We start from the raw sequence: 27,216 nt of genomic DNA on the forward strand, positions 1-27,216 counted from the left end.
ATGGCAGTTTGACCCGTATTTTAGTAAAACAGCAGAGCGTATTTCCAGACATTTGGGGAGCAGTTGCAAACTGGCACACAAGATTCGATTGCCTATATCTTCAATAAATGGGATTGACACCTGCCCTTCACTTCAGCCACCTGAAAACACCTGTTACCAGATGAATAAGATTTGTTTTTATCTTTGACCTCAGTTAGTCATACGATGGAGTCTGTGCTCCAATTGTTAGGCTTTTGGTTATAGATTTTCAAGGAGAAAGTTATTGCATGTTCTATTTATGTAATTCAGGTGAAACAACGCAGAAGTTTTTGGGTTGATTTGTTTTCTTTTACAACAGAGTCTTATTTAATGTATTAAAAAAAAGTCAGTAGGTTAGAGTAGGAGAGAGAGGACAGAGAGTTAGAAGAAAATTTCTGAGTGCTGGAGGAGAATTGAGCCTCATGTACAGTTTTTGGCAAAGAATTTAATGAAATTTCACAGCTCTGTTTTCTGAGATTCATGTGGTATGACAATTTAACATTAGTTTTTCTTCTGTTACATATGTAAACCGTTATGTTTCATTTCATTTCATGATCATTTCTAGCTGAACAAATGAAGTGTTTAGGTAGGAATTCATAGTATTATATGCTCCTCCTATAAGTTTGTTCACGTTTGATGTTTTCTTCTGTTTGACAAGGATTCATCTCCTATGCCCTTGTCAGCTCCTCACCAGTCTTGCCATCCCATTTAAAATCTAGATTTGATGTTAAATTGCTTGCCTACCTTGCCTCAGTTAATAATCTGTGTAGTCATTATATTTCTCTGTTCAAGCTGTGATTTCGCCCATGCAGCCCACAAAAACCCCGTCATTAAAAACCCCAAAAACCCCCAAATCAACCTTTTAAACAGTTTACTAGCCTAATATCAGTGTTCCTAATTGGGTCAGCTCATCCTATTGAAAGATCTACCGAGTTTGACCGGAGAGAGCCTTCTCATACCCCGTAGGGCTAGCTACGAGGTGAAATGGTTTGATGTTGCCTTGAAGGTTTACCTTCCTCAGCCTAGGGTGAAATCTCAAGCGCTAACAGTCAGGAGGACTACATACTAGGGGTAGGATCCTTGAGGTGCCCAAACTCTTGGATCATATCCGGCTACGGGAGTTGTAGTCAGGAGGACTACATACTAGGGGCAGGATCCTTGAGGTGCCCAAACTCTTGGATCATATCTGGCTACGGGAGCCCTTAACGACGATAGCAGGATGACAGAGGTCTAGTGGAGCAGCAAGGGAAGTGCTTGGGTGCAGAAATCTGAGGCAACGTAGTGGAGGTTGCAGCGGTGCGAGAGACACAAAAGTGTATGCAACAGTGTAGTGGCAGCAGAGGGGGCACAGGATAGCAACAGAGGCAGCTTCAATTTCATGAGGCTTCTAGACTGAGCGGAATGTCAGTATTTGGTAGATTAGTTACTTACTTCTCGATAACTGAGTTGCAGTGCAACAGTTGGCAGTGGCAGTGCTAGGGGCAACATATTGAGAGGGAGTTGCAGTACAAATGTAGCAGTGGCAGTGGCAGTGTCATGGGTAGTAGTACAGGAAGCAATAGTGCAAATGATGTGGGGCAACATGCCAAGCATCAGCACAGGTACCGGTGCAGAAGGATCAGTGTGATGTTTCAGTGGTGGAGCATTACTAGAGTACATTCCTCGCTAAGAGGGAGTGTTGATTTTTGGTAGCACCGGATGTGCTCTAGCCATGAAAATTGGTGGAGAGGCCAAGGCACATAAGAGCTCCAAGACCCACAAATGGTTTGGGGAAATTCCACCTGGTTGGAGGGATATTAAAATAATTAATATTTTTAATTTGGTTACTAAGTCTAAACTTAGGAAAATTAAAATATTAATGGGTATTAATATAAAACTGGGTGAGAATGTTCTAAATGATATGGATCAAGCCAAATCTAATCTTAGCTGTTGATTAGGGACTTAATCTCGGTCGTTGAAGACTTAACAGGAAAAGTATAAGAGGAGGCTTGAGGGTCAGTTGGAGACACACTAAGTTGATCAGTCAGTTCGATTTTCTGGAGCAAGGCTTGTTGAGAAAATTCGAGCTAGTGGTCTGTTGCAGCGAGGGGAAGTGAATACATAGCAGATAAGCAGGGATAGTGCCAGAGGGTTAGTGCAGTGACTGAAGAGGCTGACGCAGAGGCAACTAGGGCTACGCAGAGGCAGCTGGGGTCTGCGCAAAGGCCGAGGGGCCTACGTGGGTGATGCAGAGGGCCAGAGAGCTGACGCAGAGAACTAGAAGGTCGACGTAGAGGCTTTAGGAGTTGAGCTGAAGCTAGCAGGGCTGACGCAGGGCCAAGAGGGGGCAGACTAGAGCTGAGAGGCTGAATATCTATCTCCGAGAAGAGGTATTACTGCCATGTAACAATCTCTATTGGGTGAGCCATTTCTGGCACGTTAGTTGTACTCAAGAATTTGCATAGTAATAAAATCCTCAGAACTACTGCACCGGTTTTCCGCATTGGGTTTTTCTGAGGACGATTGTCCAAAAATAACAGTGTCCCTTGTGTGTTTGTCTCAATATTTCAGTTGCTGATCTGTATATGAGTTAAAGCTGCATTTGTGTTTATTTCAGTATTTATATTTATATAAATAACTTGTTAACGGAGTAAACAAGTAGGAGAAACTAAACCAGAAAATGCAGTAGGGATTTCTAATGTGTCAAACCTGGAAATTTCAACATGAGGCATGTCAGAGGAACAAAGCGGAACTGATTCACCCCACCGGCTTATTGCAGCCGCTCCCCATCCCTGAGGGGAAATGGGAGAGTATCTCCATGGACTTCATAACTGGATCCCCACAGTAAAGGGCAAGGATTGCATCTATGTAGTAGTTGAACAGTTGACTAAGTATGCCCACTTTTTCGCCATTCCAACCTAGTATTCGGCTTCACAGGTTGCAAAACTATTCTTCAGGGAGGTCTTCCAGTTGCACGAGCTTCCTAAGAACATAGTGAGTGATCGGGACACCAGGTTCATGGGAGGATTCTGGTAGGAGCTCTTCAGATTGGTTGGTACTGAGCTCACCCCTAGCATGAGCTACCACCCCCAGACAGATGGCCGGACCAAGTAAGTTACTCAGTGGCTTGAGGGGTACCTTAGGTACTATGTGCTTGGGCAACAGAGGGCTTGGATTCGATGGCTACACTTGGGTGAGTATTGCTACAACACCACCCATCACATGTCCATCAGTATGACTCCTTTCCGTGCCTTGTATGGTTATGATGCATTATCTTTTGTTGACATTGTTTTTGGAGACAACCGGGCCCCAAAGGCCAAAGACTGGATCCTAGAGAGCCAAGACATCCTCAAGGCTCTCAAGGACAACTTAGTAACAACACAAAATCAACAGAAGATGTATGTTGATAGGCACTAAACTGAGAGACACTTTGAGGAGGGGGATTTGGTGTATCTCCAGTTACAGCCATACAAACAGTCCACCTTGAAGCAAAAAGGGGTCGAGAAGCTACAACCACATTTTTATGCGTCGTACAGGGTGGTTAGACAAGTTGGAGAGGTGTTCTATGATCTGGCGCTGCCTCAGGGGAGCCAAATTCACAACATCTTCCATGTCTCATGCCTCAAAAAGGTGTTCGGACAACAGGTGGCAGCAACCGTAGAGTTACGCCCACTAGATGATGAGGGCCATCTGGTTTTGGAGCCTGAGGCCATTTTGGGGACCCAGGAGAGGAAGCTGAGGAGTAGGAACATTAGGGAGTTTTTGGCGCATTGGAAGAACCTGCCGGATGAGGATGCCACATGGGAGGGTGAGCACATTCTGGAGCACCTAGCGCTAAAGTTGCTTGAGGGCAAGCAACATTTGGGAGGGGAGGATTGTCATGTCCCTTCCCAAATAAATTTGTAACAAGTTTTGGTCTCTCCACAATTTTGCATAAATTTTGATAAGTAAAAGAACCCAAGCATTTTTGACTTAGGAACTTAGGAGAAAGGAAGGTTGAATTAGATTGCTAGTGGAAGGTGGGAACCACCCACATGGGAAAACACATTTGGGCACTTGGAGAGGGGCCCACAAGGGAAGGAAGACCCATGAAGATTAAGGAGGAAGAGCTCCCCAATTGGGGTATTCATTTGCACATCAAATTTACTTGTGTTGCTCGAGCTGCTTAGCCGAGTTACTTGGCTGTTTAGCATCGAGTTTCTCAGGCGGGAGACTCAACCTTTCCTTCGGGGGACTTCGAGTGCCACCCTAGGAAGGCATTTCACACTACCTTGAGGAGAACCAGAGGATTTTTGTGGCCATACCACTCAGTCTTCGAACCAGTAAAGCGTATTTCTGGAACACGCAGAGGTGAGTGGGAGTTCACCCGGGCATCACTTACCGGGAAAGTTTGGATAGTTGGAGTATAGCAGAGGATCAACCTTTGGGAGGAGTTTGGGAGTAGGAGGTTACTGCATTTGGGTAACTTGACTTACAACTTTGGTGGACTGCGCAAAGGGCCATTCTGGGGCTCACGTGGGAATTGATGGAGAGAGCTACAGAGCTGGGGTCAGTTGAGAGAAGGGAGGAAAGCCATAGGAGATAACATCTCAGTGTTTTGGGGCAGATTTGGAGGGCTTTCCCAGCCAATTCCAGACAGGCCGAGATTGCCAGCGTGAGGAGGAGGACGTGGTCCTTGGGGGTCGATTTTCAGGGGTCTAAACTAGGCCAAACCCTTCCTGGGTTTTGGTGGGTTTTTGTTGAGGAGTCGGGAGCTGAAGTTGTAAAATTTTCTGAGCATAGGAAGCAGGGTTTCCAGCACATCCTTTCTAGTAGGCAGTGTTGTTTTCTGGGCAGCGTAGATCACCTCAGGAGCAACAATTGGGCAACTCTCAGATGATCATTTGCTCACTTGGGTTTTGTCACGCTTGTCCTTGGAGACAAGCCCAGGTGCACCATTCCATCACTATTATATTTTCCCCAGAAAGATTTAATAAAATGGCTCAGATGTTCTCTATTTCCAGTGCTTTCATGGGTGTTTATTGATTGTATCTCATTTTTGGATGTTGCTTTGTCTATTTGCTTTGCATATCATTGAATTTCCTAGTTAGGAACACTACACACAATCAGTGGTAGTAGCAGTAGTGGGATGAAGGTCATGAAGATAGAGGAGGACGTGGCCCTTGCATCAAAGGGGCAACAGGAGCAACACAGGAGGAAAAATGACGTTTCAAAGATCAAGTGCTTCAGGTGTGGTGAGATGGGCCACTACAACACTCAGTGTCCTCTCAGAAAGAGGGACAAGGAGGAGAAGCAGGATCAGCAAGCTGCATCCGCTGATATTGACAGGATTTCCTCTAGGCTGGAGGAAGAGTTTGCCATGATTGTCGAGATGCCTCCAAGGGTGAGGTGGGGTGATCTAGAGTTGTAGCCTCAGAGAGCTACAAGATGGGCAGGATCCTTGAGGAGTCCACCTCTTGGATCAAGACCTTGCTACAGGAGCCCATAGTCAGCAGTAGCAGGATGGACCAGTGTCAGGTGGTGCAGTCAAGTGCCAGAGTGACAGATGCAGTGGCTAGTAGTGTTAGATACTAAGCAGCGCAAAGCAGATTTGGCAGTAGTGTAGTTGGCATAGAGCAGAGTCAACGACAACATAGAGGCTTCAGTGACAGCGCAAAGTCTAGCAGTAGTCAGAACTCGGACGACAGATGCATCATACTAAACACAGTTAGTTCAGTATTTTCAATGGTTTTCAATTGCAAATGTTGTAGTTGCAGCAACAACAGATGGAGAGAGGGTTGCAGTAGTTGACAGCAGTTCAGCAGGGTCGACAACAACACAGAGGCAGCTCATATCAGAGTTGCGCAATAATTGGTGGGCAGTAGAGCCAGACATAAGTAGTGCAACAAGAGGTGTTGTAGAGTCAGAGTGATGCTCCAGTGGGTTGCAGCACTAGAGCACATTCCTTGCTAAGAGGGAGTGTTGATTTTTGTAGCATCGAATGTGCTCTAGCCTTGAAACTTTGCAGAGAGGCTAAGACACATGCATTCTCCAAAACCCAGAAATTGTTTCTGGAAATTCCACCTAGAGATGATTTAATTAAAATAATTAACTTTTTTAAATGGTTCCCTAAGTCTAAACTTAGGAAATCTGGTTAATTAAAGGGTATTAATTAAATCAGGTGTGAATCTTCTAGAAGAAGACGAGGATCAACTCCAAGTTAATCTTAGCCATCGATTATGTTTTAATCCTGGCCGTTGGAGCTCCAACGAGAGATTATAAGGAGTTCGATGTGGTTGGAGAAAGACACTTGAGCAGTTCGATTTTGCTAGAGAATCGATTTCCTGAGTAGCAATTGTGAGTTGCTGGAAGTGATTCAGTAAAGTCGAAGTAGTGAGAGAGGGGCAGGGATAGTAGACTGGAGGAAGTTTTCCAGATCCAGGGAGTGCAAGGTAGAGAAGGCAGAGAGCAATTCAGTGAGGCAACACAGAGCTTCAGAGGGAGTTCAAATTCCAGCTGGGAGAGACGAGATTCAGTGCCAGAAGCGGGGTGTGAGACTAGAGGGCCAGGAAGTCGAATTTCTAGACAACAGGAGTTCAGCGGAGGGATTAACACAGAGCCAAACCAGTGTGACGTATATCTGCGTAGGGTTGACGCAGAAGCTACGCAAAGGCAACGTGGGGCCAGTCAGCAAGCCCCTGATCAGAGTCGGATCTCTCGGATTAGTGTGAGATTCTTCTCACTAACTTTTTGCCAGTATTTCTCTGTAGCGGATAACCAGTTTGGGCATCCAATGATTTGTACTCAGTTTTACTACTGCATAATAATTAAAACCCTTAGCTGCTGCACTGATTTTCCCATATTGGGTGTTTCCAGGGACATTGTCCAAAAACAACTGTGTATATGTGTGTGTTTTCTCTCTAGTGCAGTTTTTAGTTTTCTGCAGTATTTTATTTTGTGTGGGCTGCAGTGTATGTATTTCAGTATTTGTCGTAGAAAACTGCAAGTAACGTCTTCAAGTAATTTAACAACTAGGTGAAATATAATCAGTTCATTGCAATAAGAATCGGGTAACCGATTTTTCACATCCATTACAGGAATAAGAGTTTGACTACAGAAGTTGCAGGAAGGAAGAAATTGAGGCTGATTTGGTGGAGGGAATGAGTCTATAACAAAAGAGTCAAGGTTGTCTCACTTTGATTTGAATCTACTAAAGGAAGGGTTCTTGATTGGGTTTTCTCCTACCTAGGGGCTTTGCCCTGGCTGTGAGCCTATATATTGTGGTCTCTTGTGTTTTTGGCAATTGCCTTGATGATACTAATATAACAATAAAGAAGAAGAAAAATAATTAATCACAAGAAATTGTCAACTAATAGAGAAATCAAACTAAACAATTCTGCCCTCGATTTCTCAACATAGATGAGTACTGCTGAGTCAGTGTTGATAGTATTGGTTGGCCTTCTAGAGGAGGTTGAGTAGAAACTTGAGGTCTAACCATTCTGTAGTCTAGTGCACTTTGTAACTCTGCTAATCATTTATTTCTCCAATTTGATGGATCAACAAGCAAGTATGAGTTGATCATTCTAGTCATCCCAAGGTGAGGTATGAAGTGCAAGAGATGATATCTATGGTAGAAGATCTCCTTGATGAAAAGGACTATGCATCTTTTGTCCTGATATCAAAAGAATGTGGGGAGGGAGCTCCCTGACTCCCTATAGAGGTAATGATAACATCCTCCAATCTCATAGTATAAGGGACACTAAAAAATAAGGTGATCTTCATTTCTAACTCTTGAAGATGGCACACTTGGAAAATCCTATCATTTAGTGGTATATGGTGATTCGTCTCTATTTGAAGTCAATGCCTTCACATATAAGGGGGTTAGAAGATGATGCCACCCCACAACTCGAAAAGGTGCTTTAGGTAGAAGGACATCTTTGAGCTTAGGCTTATCAAAGGTGAGGTCCAGATGACTTGAGTGCACAATTTGTAGATATCCTCTTTGATGTCCTATTTTATTCTTGCCTAGTTTGCAAGGGATGGCTCAACACATCAAGAGAGAATTTGAATTGGAGAAGGAACTCTGGGGAGAGAGTAATTGACTAGAGAAGGCGAGATGCCTATGAGAACCAACCTCGTGCTCAACCCAAAGGAGGAATTGAAGTGAAAGCCTCTGAGGAGTAAAGTGCAAAGGAGTGTTACCTCTTCCTCTCAATGGAAAAGTCCCTAAGAGATCGAAATCTATGAAGGAAAGAAACTAAATAGAAAATAGCCTCAAGGAAAAAAGGGTGGATGCCAAGCTCTACCTAGATGATGGGCTATGGAATTGTCTACTTACATTTGATGATGTATCTAAGAAGCAAGGTATATACTCACTCCTGTGAAAATTCGACTAACCCTGAATCCTATTGCTGTAACTAATGTTATTTCTTCTATTTGTTAATTTAATTAAACAAATTATTTGTTGTGTGCTACGGCAAATATCGAAACAAATACACTTCAACCTTCATAAAACAAATATAGCGAAAGAAATAAAAATGCTGGAAGAAATAAATGCACACACAAAATACACCGTTATTTTTAGACTAAGTCCTTGGAAAAACACAACTTGGGAAAACCGGTGCAATAGCTGAGGGTTTTAATTTTATGCAATAATGAAAATTTGAGTACAAACTATGGATGCTTAAACTAGCAATCCAAACAGAGAAATAAATGGCAATATTAACTAGTGAGAAAAAATTCTCACTCCAGAAGGGATCCCACACTGACCTCAGCTCGAATTGAGCTGCTCCTTGCTCCCTCTGCGCAGTCATTGCGGCAACCTACGCAGTTACTGCGCTCCACAAGCTCGGAACTGCATATCCTCTCATTGTCTCGTCAGCTGCTGTCCGGGAAACTGATACTCTTTGCCTCCAGACCCTTTGACCAACTTCTGGCTCAAAATCTCGACTTCTCCCCAGCAAAATGGAAATCTCCTCTAGAGGGCTCTGCGCTGCCTCTTTGTAATGTACATGCCGGAACTAGAAAAACTTCCTCCAACCTCACTATCTCTGCCCCTCTCTCACTACTTCGACCTCACTGAATCACTTCCGGCAAAACATAACGGCTACTCTGGAAATCGATTCTCATCAAAATCGAACTGTATAAGTGTGCTCTCCAAGCCCCGTCGATTTTCTTCTTATAACCCTCCATTGAGACTTCAATGGCCACGATTAAATCTTAATCGATGGCTAGGATTAACTAGAAATCGATCCATGTACTTTTCTAGAACATTCTCACCATGACTTAATTAATTATGATTAATTAGTCATATTCCCTAAGTTTAGACTTAGGAAATATTTAAAAAACGACTAATAATCTAATTATGTTGTCTCTAGGTGGAATTTCCAGAAATGATTTTTGGGTTTTGGAGATCTCATGTATTCTAGCCTCTCCACAAAATTTTGTGGCTAGAACACATCCGGTGCTACAAAAACTAATACTCCCTCTTAACGAGGAATGTGTTCTAGTGTTGCTGCCCCCTGTAGCACCACCCCATCTCTGCATCATCTCCTGTCACGCTGCTATTGTCTGGTTGTTGTTGCCCACCAACCACTGCGCAACTCTGATATTTGCTGCATCTATGCTGTTGTAAATTCTGCTAAACTGTTGCCAACACTGCATCTGCATTGCAACTCCCTCTCTATCTGTTGTTGCTGCAACTGCAACATTTGCAACTGAAAAGCACCCTAAACACTGAATCAACTATGATCAGTATGATGCATCTGTCACCAGAGTCTTTCACTGCTGCTAGTATTTGCACTGTCAGTAAAGAAACTGCATTGCTGCTGATTCTGTACTATGCCAACTGCATTGCTGCCAACTCTGCACTGCACTCCCCAGCATCTGATTGCTCCTAGACTCTACATTTGTCACTCTGGCATCTGACTGCATCTACTGCCACTGATCCATCATGCTACTGAAAATTGCGAGTCCCCGTAGCAAGGTATTGATCCATGAGGTGGACCTCCTCAAGGATCCTGCCCATCTGGCACACTGGAGTCTCATACTCCTCCTCCTGGATCTGGTGTCCCACTATCTCCTTTTGAGCCTAGTCCCTAGCTGGGACTCTTCTTTTCTTTGCAACTTGCACTTCCTCCGACAACTGGAAGTCGATTTGCTGCCCAGATCTGCATTCTGGCTAACTCGCACGACCTCCTCTGGCAATCTCGTATGGTCATCCTTGCAAAGCTGCAAAATCTATGAGACTCAAAACTGGAAAAACCTGAAAATCTCCCTTTCCCACTGCTTGGTCGTTGGATCTGCTACTTGCACTCCATTTTGGGGTGAGAAGATTTGCTCACAACTGCTACCAATCTACAACTGGAAAAATTATATCTCTAAAACTCGAGATCCCCTGAGAGAAATTTTTCCTCTGTTGTGTGTGCTCTTCTTCCTTCCACTCAACGCTAGCTCTACTCTAGCAAACTGCTGCGTCCAGCTAGAGATCTTCTCTGAAAGGAAAATACTAGTTGCTCCCTCTGCCTCTAGTAATCCTTGAATTGGAGAAATCCGATTTCTCTGTCGCTCTCTCAGAGTATTCGATTTTTCCTCAAGAAATTGACCTTTCTGGCCAAGAAACTGCTCTGCCTCTGAGGGTTTCGAACTGTTGCTTACGCAGGGCTACAAAATTCCTCTTCCCTTCCGCTACTGAGCTCTTTGGGTTACAATTTGCTCCCTGATACCATGTGAAAATTTGGCTAACCGCAAATCTTATTGCAACAACTGATGTTATTTCTTCTATTTGTTAATTTAATTAAACAAATTATTTGCTGTGTGCTATGGAAAATATCGAAACAAATACACTGCAACCTTCACAAAACAAATACTGTAGAAGAAATAAAAACGCTGGAAGAAATAGATGCATACACACAAAATACACCGTTATTTTTGGACTAAGTCCCTGAAAAAATCCAACTTGGGAAAACCGGTGCAGCAGTTGAGGGTTTTAATATTATGCAGTAGTGAAAATCTGAATACAAATTATGGATGCTTAAACTAGCAATCCAAATAGAGAAATAACTGGCAATAATAACTAGTGAGAAAAATTTCTCACTCCACAGGCGATCCCACATTGACCTCAACTCGAATTGAGCTGCTCCTTGCTCCCTCTGCGCAGTCACTACGTCAACCTACGCAGTTACTGCGTCCCACAAGCTCGGAACTGCATCTCCTCTCACTGTCTCATCAGTTACTGTCTGGGAAACTGATATTCTTTGCCTCCGGACCCTCTGCCGATCTTCTGGCTTAGAATCTTGACTTCTCCCCAGCGAAACGAAAATCTCCTCTAGAGGGCTATGCGCTGCCTTTCTATGGCAATCACTGCCTCTCTGCAATGTATTCACCAGAACTGGAAAAGCTTCCTCCGACCTCACTATCTCTGCCCCTCTCTCATTGCTTCGACCTCACTGAATCACGCCTGGCAACACACATCTGCTACTCTGGAAATCGGTTTCTCAGCAAAATCGAACTGTACAAGTGTGTTCTCCAAGCCCCATCGACTTTCTTCTTATAACCCTCTATTGAGACTTCAATGACCATGATTAAATCTTGATCGATGGCTAGGATTAACTAGAAATCGATTCATGTACTTTTATAGAACATTTTCACCATGACTTTATTAATTCTGATTAATTAGTCATATTCCCTAAGTTTAGACTTAGGAAATATTTAAAAAACGACTAATAATCTAATTAAGTCATCTCTAGGTGGAATTTCCAGAAACAATTTTTGGGTTTTGGAGATCTTATGTATTCTAGCATCTCCACAAAATTTCGTAGCTAGAACACATCCGATGCTACAAAAACTAACAACTCCATCCTAGTCTAACCTGTTTGCAAATAGCTCAGATCCTAGATCTCGGAACCATAAAGATCTATGGGTTTGATAATTGCCTTCATGAGGTAGATTTTAGTCTAGATATCTTGAAACTTCCCATGGAAAAACTGTCTCTTGATGGAAGCACTATATTTAGGACTAGAGTTCTTGGGTAATTGGTCCTTAATAATAATTTAATGGAGAAGGATAGGCTCCATCACTCTGTTTGTGTGAATGGTTGATGTGTGGTTTATCAAAAGGTTGAAGCTATTAAGCTTTTTATGCAGAGCTTAGAAGTTGCCAAACTTTTTTGAGCATGGGTCGTTATTGGATTTACCATTCTCTTTGTTGTAACTTGTCCCCCTTCACTAGAAAGGGGTCTGTTTTGTGGACAAATGCATTGTCTAGCAGGAAAGGAGAAGCATATAAAATTTAGCAGAATGATAGGCATAACCTTTTTATGCAAAAGGTGATGTTGTGCAACCTTTAATGGGATGACTAGTCCAGACTCCATTCCACTCGAGATAAGTCACGACGTAGAGATTGGAATGTATTGGCCCAACTAGGCATTTAGGAATTGCAACATAAAAACAACAGGAAATCACTATCAAATGCATCTCTAACTAATATGAGATTCCATAGAATCTTTCAACATTAGGGTGACTTTTAGTTGAAGAGGCCTTGACGAAGATAACATTTTATATTTATTGTACTATGGTACAGACATATATAACCTTATGGTAGCTTCTTTGGCCACCTTGTGATCGTCAATGCAATTGAAGAATAACAGTTTAAGTCCTAGAATCATCTAAGACACTATATACAGTATGCCAGTGTACATCAAAGGAAAGGCCTACTATGAGAATATGTAGATTTTAAAGAATCTTATTCGAGGTAATCTTGTGTTAATGATTTTCTAAGCATATCTCCAGGAAGGCTATCCATATGTACCTTATCATTGAAATTCTCAGTAATTGCTTCCAAATCTTCATTGCTTTCTACCCAACGTAGATGAGCTTCAATGAAATCTACCAATTCAACTATAGGAGTATCGATCCCTGCAACCATGACAAATAGAATAATTTTTATTCACTATTCAAATATATGCAAGAAAACTTGGCATGAAAAGCATGACTTACAGTAAACATAGGAGTTGGAGGAAGCTTCCTCCATAGACACAGACTAAAATCGATACCAGAAAGTTCAAAATGGAACAGATGCGATGAAAATAAAATTAGGTAAAATACAGATCTACATGCAATCTAGGATCCTGAAAAGTACAAGTGTAACTTGAGTAGTTAATATCATACAACATTAGGTAAATCATTGTAGTTGAAGAAAATGAAAGCTTTAATGTGTTCACAAATAAAACCTAATACTACTGACAAATGTATTTTGATCATTCTTCACTAAAAAGCAGTACTACCTACCCACATATGACTTCTGACTATGCTGGTAATTTAAACATTTACATATTGTCAGCTAATAACCATTATAGCAAATCCAAAATTGTCCACCTCAAAGGAATACCTAAAAATAGGTAATTTATCTTTTGCTAGAACTCACCTATATCTAGAAATATTTTCAGAAGTACTGCATATCAAAAGACTGAATAAACCTCATTTTCAGAAGTACTGCATATCACAAGACAATCAATTTCCTATCAAGCACATTGTAATTTTAAGATTAATCAAGGCTGATTTTAAGCTCTACTATTAGCATATTTATCTTTATGCATTTTTTAATGCTGAAAATAATCATCGTCGAGGTTAGGTATTGCAGTGTGGTTTGCTAAATCTGAAAATTAGATACAACTTTATTTTGGCAGCATGAATAGTGAATATGATAATATAAAGAACAGAGGCATGCCTACCCTTTATAACATGCAGTCTTACCAACAGCTTACTAACAATGCCTATGCCTATTTTCAAGGATATGCTTCAGCAACTCCACCACCCAATAGTAGGTAGATCTTGAAGTACCAGACAGACCAGATAATTTTCAGATTCAATTGCAATTGCATCCTTTGCACCCCGCTTAACTGGTCTGATTCAAGGTTGCAGGGGAGCATCTCCCCCCCTCGAACCCGTTCCTGGAGCGCGCTCCCGGAATCGCTCCCGCAGGGAGCGAATTTCGGGAGCGACCCCCGGAGCGAAATTTTTGCTCCTTAGCCTTTTTTGCAATTTTTTGGTTGCAAAAACATTCCCAATGTTTTTTCAAAGAAACAATAATTTTTGAGTGAGACATCTTAATGATCAAGCCTATGGCCCTAGTATTGATATGTGATTCATGGTAATATTCAATTCTTAAAGTAAAAGTGACATTCTCCTTAATCTTCAATTAAAATTTTTAACATTAACATGAAATGTTTCGGGATGTTTGAGAATGGTTTTGACCTCATTGGATCTCATATGGAGAAAGTAGAATTTTAAATTTCATTCAAAATCCAGTAGACTTATCAATTTTTCAGGATTTTCGGATGGGGGCGATTGCTATGTTTCCTTTGGATTTTGTCATGTATTAGGCTATGGAACTCGTATTTAATCAAGAGCACCAATCCCTCTATGTGCCTTGATTTTAGTGACATTGGTTGTTGAACTCCTCTATCATGACCCTACTAAAAATGTAGCCATCACTTAAAAACAAAATCTTGACTTGACATGCTATGCTTTTTCTATCTTATGTTAATGCTTAGAGGGTGATATTAATGAAAAAGATCCCTATATAGATCCAGAGGTAATGACAAAGATACCTCTGGATATTACGGCTTAGAGGGTGATATTAATGACAAAGACCCTGATTTTCCAACAAGACTAAAAAATTAGACATTTCTTGTGGTGGATGTTGATTTGGGGTAGCATCGGATTTGGTGGAGAGGCTAAAGCACATGAGATCTTCAAGACCCAGAAATGGTTTGGGTAAATTCTAACCGGTTTGGGAGATATTAAAATAATTAATATTTTTAATGGAGTTCCTAAGTCTAAAATTAAGAAAAATAAAATATTAATGGGTATTAATAAAAAACTGCGTTAGAAGGGTCGAAAAGTCATGGATCAAGCCAAATCTAATCTTAGCTGTTGATTAGAGATTTAATCTCGGCCGTTGATGGACAAACGAGAAAAGTATAAGAAGAGGCTTGAGGGTCAGTTGGAAGACACACTGAGGGAGACCAATTAGTTTGATTTTTGGGGCGGGGTTAGCTGAGAAATTTGAACTAGTGGTTTGGAGAGCAGCAAATACGAAACAGAGAGTTGGGAGTAGCACTAGAAGACCAACGCAGAGGTTGGAGAGGCAAACGCGGAGGCAACAACAGACTGCGCAGTCACTGGAGGGCCTGCGTGGGTGACGCAGAGAGGCCCAGTGCTAACGCAGAGAGGCAGGGGCTGACGTAGAGTGTCTGGGAGCTACGCAGAGGTCAGCCAGGCTGACGCTGAGACTGGGAGAAGTGCTGGAGAATTTTTCTCTCTGTTGGGTAAGCCAGTTTGGCACCCTGTTGTACTGAAGAATTGCTAAATAATAAAATCCTCCCTTGTTGCACCGGTTTTCCCACATTGGGTTTTTCCGGGGACTGTTGTCCAAAATATCTGTGTCGATGTGTTGATTCTTGTGCATGTGTTTGTTTTTGTATTATGGTGTGATATCTGCAGCATAATTTATTTTAATGTTTATTGAAAGAATTTCATAAATAATTTATTGGAAGATAAGTAGGTAAAGTAAATTAGTTGTTGCAGTGATAGAATTTTCACATGGTATCAGAGCAAGTAATTAGAGACATGAAGGGAAAATCAATTATGGGTCGAGACCATGATGCAGAGGCATCTACATCAGGAGACTTGTACAGATTTTCAGAAAATTGCACAAGAGAGTGATTTCGATTTCTCTATGTTGGCTTCCAGGTTGGAAGAAGTGGCTTGTATGACTAGTTTTGCATCATCAGAGGTATGGTATATAGACAGTGGAGCCTCTTGGCATATGACGGGAATCCGAGAATGTTTCTCATATTATCGGGAGGAGAAGATGAACTTTCAGATCACCATGAGTAACAAGGCAAAGTGTACTCCAGTGGGGAGGGGTCCCATAGTTTTTCAAACAGAATCGGGAGAGCGGTTCCGTGCTACCAATGTGCTACATGTACCAGGATTAGGGATGAACTTACTTTCCATGTCGCAACTTCAAGGCAAAGGCTATGACATCTTCTTCATAAGGAGAAAGTATACGTCAAACACCCGAGCTGAAAAAGAAAGTGCAGATCGGGATCAAAAGTAACAGGTTGTATAGACTACAACTAGAATCACCAATGGCACTAATAAGCAGTCATGGAGACAAAGATTTGAATGAAATATGGCATAGAAGAATGGGACATTTGCACCATGGGGCTCTGAGAATTCTCAGGAGCACTGTAATAGGAGTTTCGCATCTTAGTACAAAGCGAGATGATGTAAGCAGAGGATGTGCTCTAGGAAAGTATGCAAAAGCAACATTTCCTAGAAGTAAAAACAGGGCCAAGAGTCTACTAGGATTGATACACTCAAATATCTGCGGACCTATGTCCACTAAAGCTCTTAGTGGTGCCAAGTACTTCCTTACCTTCATTAATGACCACTCAAGGAAAACTTGGATTTATTTTCTAAAAACCAAGGACGAGGTTTTTTATCGATTCAAAGAGTTGAAGGCTCTGGTGGAGAATCTGACTGGGAAGAAAATAAAAGTTTTGCGCTCAGATAATGGTGGAGAGTATGTCGATAAGGACTTCACGGATTTTTGTGCTAAGGAGGGCATCAGAAGAGAGTAGACAACTCCTTACAATCCGAGTAGAATGGAGTAGCAGAAAGGAAGAACAGGACTATTGTAGAAACATCTAGGGCCATGATGTATGATCAGGATATGCCAAAATTCCTGTGGGCGGAAGCATGCAACATAACAGTCTATGTTCAGAACAAAACTCCTCACTGAGCATTAGGCAAGATTACTCCAGAAAAAGTTTTCACAGGGAAAATGTCTGAAGTTAGTCATTTCATGATATTTGGGAGTTTAGCATATTGCCACATACTCTAGAAAAAGAGGAAAAAGCTGGATCAAACTGCGAAAAAAGGGTATTTGGTGGGATATAGCGAAAACGCTAAGGCATACAGAATCTATCTTCCAGGGAGCAGGAAGGTAGTGGTTCGACGAGATGTGAAGTTCATGGAGGACAGGGCTTTCAGAAAATCTCGTGAAATGCCTTCCGAGGAGCAGTCAAAAGAGGAGCCGTTGGTTAAACCTCTTCAACCAATGGAAGTAAAGAATTCTTCCTCGGGTCAGGAAGATTCACAAGATGAGGAGGAGCTAACAGAAGCACTTGCTGGCAGAGGAAGAACTAGCAGGGAACTTCGTCAGATTCTGCGAGATGCAGAGGACTTCATCGGTGTGCCAAGAAACAATAAGAGGGAGCGAAAACAGCCAGATAGATATCAGGCATTAGTAGCTCAGGATGGGGAGCTTGCCAGTTTCCAGGAGGCAGCTCAACATCAGGTTTGGCTAGATGCGATGGTAGAGGAGTACAACTCCATAATGGTGAACGATGTCTGGGAGGTAGTGCCAAGGCCTCAAGACAGATCAGTGGTAGGTTTGAGATGGATCTACAAGATCAAATACGTTGTAGACGACAATGTAGAGAAATATAAAGCCAGGTTTGTGGCTAAAGGGTATGCTCAGAGGGAAGGAATTGACTACGAAGAGACCTTTGCCCTGGTAGCCAGGTATACATCTATTAGAATCGTGATATCTCTTGCAGCACAAATGGGGTGGGAGATTCATCAGATGGATGTCAAAACGACATTTCTAAACGGGGTGATAGAAGAAGAGGTATACATTGAACAACCAGAGGGCTTTGAGACACATGAGAAGAAGTCTCATGCATGCAGGTTGACGAAAGCCTTGTGTGGATTGAAACAGGCACCTAGAGCATGGTATGGTCGAATCGATGGCTACTTGCAGAAGATGGGATTTTTCAAGAGTGACACAGATCCAAATCTCTACTATCTGGTTGTAGAGAATGAGCCACTAATCTTAGTATTGTATGTGGATGATCTCTTTCTGACAGGATCATCCAGGCTCATTGGGGACTGCAAGAAGAATCTAGCAACAAAATTCGATATGAAAGATTTGGGACGAATGCATTATTTCCTAGGGTTGGAAGTTTGGCCGCAAAAGGGAGAGATCTTCCTTGGGCAAGGGAGATATGCTACAGAGATCCTGAAGAGTTTCATGATGGAGGACTGTAGACCCATGGCTACAGAAGATTGATGCATCAGAAGACAAGGACGTTGATCCCACCTTATACAGGCAGTTCATAGGGTCCCTGATGTATCTGGTCAATACCAGGCCAGACATTTGCTATGCTGTCAATACCCTCAGTCAGTTCATGGTGGAACCGAAGAGGGCGCGTTGGGCATCAGCCAAACATGTTCTCAGGTAATTACAGGGAATAGTCAATTATGGACTCTTGTACACCAGGAGTAAGAATATAAGATTGAGCGGATTTACTGATGTAGATTGGGCAGAAAGTTCAGTGGATCGGAAAATTACCTTTGGGTACTGTTTCAACATGGATCAAGAATGACCTCCTGGTGCAGTAGGAAACAGAAGTTCGTGGCTCTGAGCTCATCTGAGGCGGAATATATGGCGGCGAGCACAACTTTGTGTGAGGCCATATGGCTCAGAAAACTGCTTGTTAATGCATTCCGAAGAAAAATGGAGGCGACCAGGATCGTGTGCGATAATCAGAATTGCATCAAGCTCTCTGGGAATCCAGTGTTTCATGATCGGTCAAATCATATTGATATCCGATGTCACTTTGTCAGAGACTGTGTCCAACGAGGAGTTGTACAGTTGAGCTACACTCCTACAGGAGAACATGTGGTAGACATCCTCACCAAGGCCCTTGGAAGAACAAAGTTTGATTATTTCAGGGAAAAGATGGGGATGATAAAGAATCCTTTTCAGTAATAGAAATGGGGGTGATGTTGCAGTGCGATAGCAGTCAGCAGTAGCATGGTGCAATGTGGCAGAGAGAGTTGCAGTGCAGATGCAGTGTTGGAAGAAAGGACCAACAGTAGCACGGATGTAGAGGGAGCTGCCGTACAGATGCAGCAGTGGCAGTGGCAGGACCATGGGCAGCAGTATAGGATGCAGTAGTGGCAGTGGCATGACCATGGGCAGCAGTACCGGATGCAGCAGTGCAGAGGATGTTGGGCAGGAGGCCTAGCATCAGCACAAGGACCGATGTTGGATGATCAGGGTGATATTTAGTGAGGATTATTACTAGAGCAATGTCCTCGCTAAGAGGGAGTGTTGATTTGGAGTAGCATCGGATGTGTTCTAGCCATGAAAATTGGTGGAGAGGCTAAAGCACATGAGATCTCCAAGACCCAGAAATGGTTTGGGCAGATTCTAACCGGTTTGGGAGATATTAAAATAATTAATATGTTTAATGGAGTTCCTAAGTCTAAACTTAGGAAAAATAAAATATTAATGGGTATTATTATGAAACTGGGTTAGAAGGGTCCAAAAGTCATGGAGCAAGCCAAATCTAATCTTAGCCATTGATTAGAGATTTAATCTCAGCCGTTGATGGACCAACGAGAAAATTATAAGAAGAGGCTTGAGGTTCAGTTGGAGGACACACTGAGGGAGACCAATCAGTTCGATTTCTGGAGCGGGGTTAGCTGAGAAATTCGAACTAGTGGTCTGGAGAGCAGCAGGAGGCAGCAAGTATGAAACAGAGAGTCGGGAGTAGCACTAGAAGACCAGCGTAGAGGTTGGGGAGGCAGACGCAGAGGTAGCAGCAGACTGTGCAATCACTGGAGGGCTTGTGTGGGTGACGCGGAGAGGCCCAGCGCTGACGCAGAGAGGCAGGGGCTGACACAGAGTGTTTGGGATCTACGCAGAGGTTAGCCAGGTTGATGCTGAGACTGGGAGAAGTACTAGAGATTTTTTCTCTCTGTTGGGTAAGCCAATTTAGCACCCTGTTGTACTGAAGAATTGCTAAATAATAAAATCCTCCCTTGTTGCATCGGTTTTTTCCCACACTAGGTTTTTCCGGGGATTGTTGTCCAAAATATCTATGTCGATGTGTTGATTCTTGTGCATGTGTTTGTTTCTGTATTATGGTGTGATATCTGCAACATAATTTATTTTAATGTTTATTGAAAGAATTTCATAAATAAGTTATTGGAAAATAAGTAGGTAAAATAAATCAGTTGTTGCAGTGATAGAATTTTCATAGCGGCAAGATTCAACAGGCCCAAGCATTAGCAATAGATAATAGATTTACTTGTCTTTTCTAGTTTCTAGTAGTTTTTATAACTTTGATTCTTTCATATTTATTATGATATTTTTTGTAAACAATATATGACAATTTAAGTTTGAAGTTTGAAGTTGGCAATTATAACTCATTGGTAATGAATGATGAATATGATGCTTCCTGAAAGTTGAAAGTTGTTTAATTTCATTTCATTTTATAACATTTCATTTCATGTTAAAATTTTTATATAATTTTGGTGATCCATGATGATAAATGTTATGTATTGAATTTTGAAAGCTTGAAACTTTAAGATTGATGAATCATGAGACTCGATATGTTGTATGTTACTAACTTGTGGACGTGGTTGATGAAGATTATAACTTCTAAATGATTGATGTTATATGGTTCAATCTATGTTTTATGCTTTTTATATCTAATTCATCATTCTACATGCTTTTGTTGACATATATGCATCAAAATATATAAAAATATATATTATATAAAAATTTGATCCCGATTCGCTCTCGAACCTTTGAAAATGTTGCTCCTCGCTCCTGCTCCTGCTCTCGTTCTCCGCTTTCGCTCCCGCTCCCAAGTAACCTTGGTCTGATTACGCTATTGCATGATATTCAGAGTCCTAAAAGAACTATGAATTATTATGTCGCTCAATCGTTGTGTTTGAATAACCCAAAGATTATTCTATTCCAATTTGTCTACACCTAACTTAACTAACCCTCAATGCCCTAGGGTTGACTAGACTCTAACAAATCAAGAGAACTTGACACATGTCAATGTTCAACCAAAATTTGACCATGGTGTGAATATTGATACGCTTCTCCCTTTTGGTGTCAAATAACCTACTCAAATGCATCTGAAAATGGAAGTCTGACGAAAAGCCAACGTTGGGGTTCTAATCAATCCAATGTTGTTTTATTATTTTTTCAAAGTTTTGGGTCAATTCAAAATTGGCTAAAATCTTTGTGGGCACAGTTCCACTAGGATTGGAACTTGGACCATAAACAATGCCCAAAATACCTTTGCAGACAAATGTCTCCAAAAGACATGCTCAACAATTTCATCCCTACCACAAATCGTGCATATAGCAGTTATACTTGTAACGCCAACTTTATGAAGCCTAGTCTTGACATTCAATCCTTGGTGAAGCATAAGCCAACCCCATAACTTGTGATTAAAGGAAGAGTGAGTGCTTATGGTTCTACAAATTCATTGAATAGAAAAACACCTTTTTTGACCAATATTTTACTAGGAAATGTAGTTTTGAGACCAAGCAGAGAGTTGGTAGACTAAAATGTCCAAATAATTCTTGACATAAAGCCCATACATCCCGAGGCCCTTTAAACTACCATGATAGAAAATTATACACTATCTTTTGTGTTGTCCACATCCTGATCAACAGAGTCAAACCTAACCACTTGAAGTCCTTAGTATCACTAATTATGTCCCACAGCTAAAAGAGGTATTTAATACATTAAATGTGTAGAGCTTGTTGATAAAACTTCCCAAGAGGATACCCCCCGCTATTTGCACTGCCAATTTCGTAGCAAACCAACACCTTGAGTTTTTATGAGTGTGAAATTTCCTTAATTGTAGCAATTGGAGATTAATATTCTAACTTATGCAGTTTATTTGTCTTTAGAAATTAATTCAACAAATAACAATTAATTCACTAGTGCAATCTTCACAAATAAATACAGGTACTAAGAAATAATGCACACACAAAATAGATAACACGATTTTTAGACAATAGTCCCTGCAAAAACCCCAATTTGGGGAAAACCAGTTTTGCAAATGAGGGTTTTATTATTATTAATTCTTTAGTGAAATTGAGAAATACAACAACTTCTTTCCTCTTACTAGCAAAGCTTTGGCATACAATTTTCCCCACTGGAAAATCAATATGGAAACCCAAGTTTTCTCTGCAAAATCAAAATGGGCTCCTCCCAGCGTACCCACACCTCCTCTTGCTGCTCACAATGGTGACTGGAAATGCGCACCACTGGCTTTGGAAAATTCGATCAGCGTCTAAAATTCGTTCCGACAACCACACTACCTCCTGCTACTCACTGAAGCCACTCACACCTCCTCGGGTAGCTAATATCAAATTTGGAACTCGAATTGTAGCCTCTGCAACTCGCACTAGGTAAACTGGCAGTGCACACTAGCTAATTCACACCTCCTGGTACGACCTTTTTACAGATAAATTCAACCTCCCTGTCACTGGAGTGTTGGAATCACTGTGGAGAATTTATCTAGAAATTCTCTCCCCATTCTCTCTGCGAAATCCCCACTGCTGGTGTCTCCTTTTTTGCCCTTGCTCTCGCTGCAAATCGCACCATTGAATCTTTGTTGTGCCTTCTCCAAGGCTCCATCGATTTACCCTTATAATCTCTCATTGAGCAACCAACGACTGTGATCTAATCACAATTGATGGCTAAGATCATCTTGATCCCATCAACATCAAATGACTTTTCCAGAACTCTCTAGAGAAAAATCGATTTTCCTCAATTAATTTGATTTAATTAACTAGTTTTCCTATGTTAGACTTAGGAAAATATTTAATAATTGGCTAATTAATCTAATTGAGGTGTTTCTTGCGAAACATTTTTTGGGTATTGGAGAAAATGTGTTCCTTAGCCTCATAGACACCATAGAGATTAGAATACACGTCCACTACTATCAAAACTAACACTCCCTATTAGCAAGGAAGATGTTCTCCACTACTCCCATCTTATCTCTGAAGTAGACAAACTTTTCCTTACCCAAGGCCTTCATGAGAATATCTGCAACCTGCTAATCTGTGGGAACATGTTGTAGCCGAACTGATCCACGCTGTACACAATCTCTGATGAAGTGGTATTTGATGTCAATATTCTTTGACCTATCATGAAACATTGGATTCTCAAAGAGCCTGATGCAACTTTGATTATCACAGTAGATATTGGTCGAATCCAACCGCTGACCAAACAAACCCACTAGCAGCTTCCGAAGCCAAATAGCTTCGCATGTGGCCATGCTAGTTTCCATGTATTTTGCCTCTACAAAACTCAGTGCTACGGAATTCTGCTTCTTGCTGCACCAAGAGACAACCCCTGATTCAATACTAAAGCAACACACTAAGGTGCTTTTCCGATCCATTGAACTGCCTGCCCAATCTGCATCTGTATATCCACACAAATTGACACCATCGCCTCGAGTATATTTCAAACCATACTCGACTGTGTTGCACGGATACCTCAATACGTGTCTTGTTGTTGTCCAGTGCACTCTCTTCAATTCCACCATGAATTGATTGAGAGTGTTAATTGCGAAACAAATGTCTGGCCTTGTGTTGACCAGATACATGAGAATTCCGATGAGCTACCTATATAAGGTTGGGCCCACATCTACGTCCTCTGATGCATTTGTCTTCCTCCAATTGGTAATCATAAGCATGGACATGGGTCTATCGTCCTGCATCTAGAATATCTTCAAAATCTCCATGGTATATCTCCCTTTCCCAAGGAAGATCTCCTCGTTTGTCTGCCATACGTCCAGTCCTAGGAAGTAATGCATCAATCCCAAGTCCATCTTGAAACCTGCTAACAAGTCCCTCTTGCAGTCCTCTATGAGCTTCGATGACCCTGTCAAGAAGAGATCATCCACATATAAAACCAATACGAGTGGCTTACTTGGAACCATCACGTAGTAGAGGTTGGAATTAGCTTCGCTCTTCATGAAGCACATATGTTGCAAGTAGTTGTCTAGCCGATCATACCATGCTTGGGAGCTTGTTTGAGCCCATATAGCGCCCTCTATAGTCTGCACACATGTGTGTCTCAAAACCCTCTGGATGTTCGATATACACCTCCTCCTGTATAACCATGTTCAATAATGCAGTGTTGACGTCCATCTGGTGAACTGCCATTCCATTTGCGCTACTAATGAGATCACTCCTCGGATAGAGGTATATCTAGCCATTGGAGTGAAGGTCTTCTCATAATCTATGCCTTCCTACTGTGCATACCCCTTAGTCATAAACCTAGCCTTATACCTCACACTGCCATTTGCAACATACTTAATCTTATAGATCTGTCGAGAGCCTACAATTGACCTATCCATAGGTCTATGCACTATTACCCACCATTTTGTGGGTGATATCCCTAGGAGAATTTTTTTTATCCAAGATGGTCCTCAACGGGCAGACAACAGCCCCTTGCAGCCACCAACTAGCTCATTGTGTCATTTCTCCGCCACTTGAACTAGCCATGTGGTCCCTCGCCCATATGCCATGGTCGTATGTCTGAAGGTGGGCCTCCCGAACCTAAAGGTATGCCTTGTCATTTGGTAATTGAGTATTGTAGTTTGCTTGTCATGGATACTTCTGGGCATGGACTAATAGGGGGATTCAACGAAGAGAATGGGTTAGGTTTGTGCCCTTGTCCCCTAGACCCCTTATGATATTAACCTTGCATTCTAGTCCCGTGGGATCTCTTTTACTGACCATTTGGCTCTAGAGATGGTATTTCATGGGAAACCTCGATTTTGGTTGCGTGGTCCCGCTACCTTATCCACTTATATTACCCTCTCTCCACTCGTTATTACTCCGTTCATCATTTTTCCCACCTGGGTCCACATTCCTCCATTGGGTGCACACAGGGTCAACTTTCCCCTTCCCCTTGCCCACATCTTGGGTCATGACCTGGAATGAAGTCCGAAGGTTGATGCAGCTAAAAAGAAAATATAAAAGCATATTTGGCCACATTCAACAAGAAAATGTACCACAAAATGCAAAAGATAGTCGAGACAAACACATTTAACACGTGGGAAAAAGCTAATACATGAGCTCTACCCCATCATCATGGCCATCACCCTGGTCCCTATAGGTTCTATGAACCTCCTTCATCATATAGGAACCCATGATTGTCCCAACCCCTGGTGGGAAATGAAACGCCCTACATTTAAAAGGGGTATTCACTGCTATATCTTATACATCATGCTCTTACCCTTTGAGCCCTGAGCAGTTAATCAAAGAACATCATAAAAAGGAAACGACATATAAAGAAGGGTGGAAAAATCAAGGTCGGGGCGCCTCATGTACCACGATTGCTCCCTCCTATACATTATAAACCTAAGTGTGGGCTTCCCTTTTATTACCTACCCTTGTACCCTAGCATGTGACCCAAGGTTGCCCCTTCTCATCCTCTACCTCATTCACATATTTGTCACATGCCACCACCTTTAGAAGGATGTACCTTGAATATATTATACCCTTTAGAAGTAGAAACCACCTAATAGGATTCTTGGTTAACCCCATTTGGAGTTTAGGACACATTGGCACATCCTGAAACCCATTATGGAAGGGCAGACCATTATGAAGTCCCCACCTATGGTCCTGTTGAAGCCTCGAAAATCATTGCCTCAACATAGGGGAAAACCACCCGGTCCGAACCTTGGTTGGCAGCTCCTTTCTGTTTGGAGTAGTGGCTCTGACTAGGGATAATGGGACCAGTTTCCCAATCTGTTTAATGCTTGTGCTAAATGGGGTGATGTGTGATGTTTTTAGAGTAATGTTTAAGCTAACAATAATCTAGTCTAAACTAATCAATCACAAATGCATTTAACTTCTAATTTAAAAAACTATCTAATCATAATATACCTGGGATAAACTTGATATATGCGATCTACAATAATTTCTAAAAGCAATTGGTAATAAAGATCATTCAATTACGATTAGAAGTGAATCCGTTTTAACAATAATCGTTTTGTATAAAAAGTTAGCCGAAACGATTGTGAGAAATATATCGCATAAAGAGTTATTCATATATTCAGCATAAAATAAAGATCATTATCATACAAAAATGCAATAATGGTAATCAAAATTCAAACTTGCATACATAAATAATTCGGAAAGAAATGATTACTTAATACATAAGTAAAAAGGATTATGAGATAAAAATACCATTGATAATACGTCCTACTCATGTGTTTCAGCAATATTGATCTATCTTCAATCCACTCAACATCATCTAAAAGTACAAAAATGCAATTTCAGTAGAAGATGCTAAATTAGATAAAAATAAATCACGTTCCATATATTTCACCAGAACTTCCTCAAAGGGACAAAAGTGCATGTTTTGAAGAGAGTTTCTAATAAATTCTGTACCCCTCTCTAAATGCATGAGAGGGGTTTAAATCTATGTTGCACGAAACTTCAAAGAACCCGGCGTTTCGGGCTGTACCCGTACCCGAAACTCTGAAACTTGGCCGAAACTTGGCGGAAACTCGACCATCATGTAATCATATATTAGAGTTAATATAGACTTCTTTTTCCTTTTAAATTGTCATATATGGGTCTTATTCCCCTTTTCTGGAAAGATAATGTGTTATTCACTTATTTCTTTATATATATATTTTTAGATATACATATATGACATTTCCACTGACATTTCGGTCGACGTTTTCATTTTTGGGAGGTGACGTTTCTAAACGCACCCATTTCGGAAACTCCGAAACGTTTCGGCGTTTCGTGCAACTTAGGTTTAAATATAAAACTATAAAACTAAAAATAGATTATTACAAAAATAGTTGAGAAGGTTTAAATGACCTGCCTCAATTTATGCAAAAATAAAATCAAAATTAAGGTAAACAAGGTGACTAACTATGTTGCATTTGATCCTTCAGATCGCAAATATCCACCATAGGCTTCAGCTGTGTAGGCTGACCGACTTCAGCTTTCAACTGTCCATTGAATACGACATTGATAAGTGCTGGCACCATTTTCTTGGCAAAAGTGGTTAGGCATCGCTGGATCATCCATTGGCTGAGGCTTGACCAAATGTTGCCAATATGCCTCCCAGTCTAGCCTGGTCATTTGCCTTATCACTTCCGCTTTTTCTTCTGCTACCTATTTCCATTGTTGTTCAAGTTGTTTCGCATCTGGAAGGAACCCTGGAATGGACTCTGCCACTAGATTGGCACCATGCAAATTCTCATTGATATTTTCTATGATAATGTTTGTTACTGCTACCGCGTCTATTGTTGCCTTTTCTGCTTCTTTAAGCTGAGAATCCCAGCTTGCAAACAGAATTTCCTTATGTGAT

The 27,216-nt window shown here is 41.4% G+C and overlaps 1 protein-coding gene across 1 annotated transcript in view; it reads right to left on the reverse strand.

The window, feature by feature from the left end:
- LOC149167155 (DNA (cytosine-5)-methyltransferase DRM2-like) overlaps positions 1 to 27,216 on the reverse strand; it is a 224,253-nt gene that overhangs the window by 32,561 nt on the left and 164,476 nt on the right. Inside the window, exon 5 of the mRNA XM_089430386.1 lies at positions 12,784 to 12,890. Within this exon, the coding sequence (XP_089286512.1) occupies positions 12,784 to 12,890 (107 nt within the window). The remainder of the gene's footprint in view (positions 1 to 12,783; positions 12,891 to 27,216) is intronic.

Source organism: Pinus tabuliformis, chromosome 5_1, assembly GCF_031772625.1.
Source record: "Pinus tabuliformis cultivar Carrire ecotype Pingquan chromosome 5_1, CPIR1, whole genome shotgun sequence".
Taxonomy (NCBI): domain Eukaryota; kingdom Viridiplantae; phylum Streptophyta; class Pinopsida; order Pinales; family Pinaceae; genus Pinus; species Pinus tabuliformis.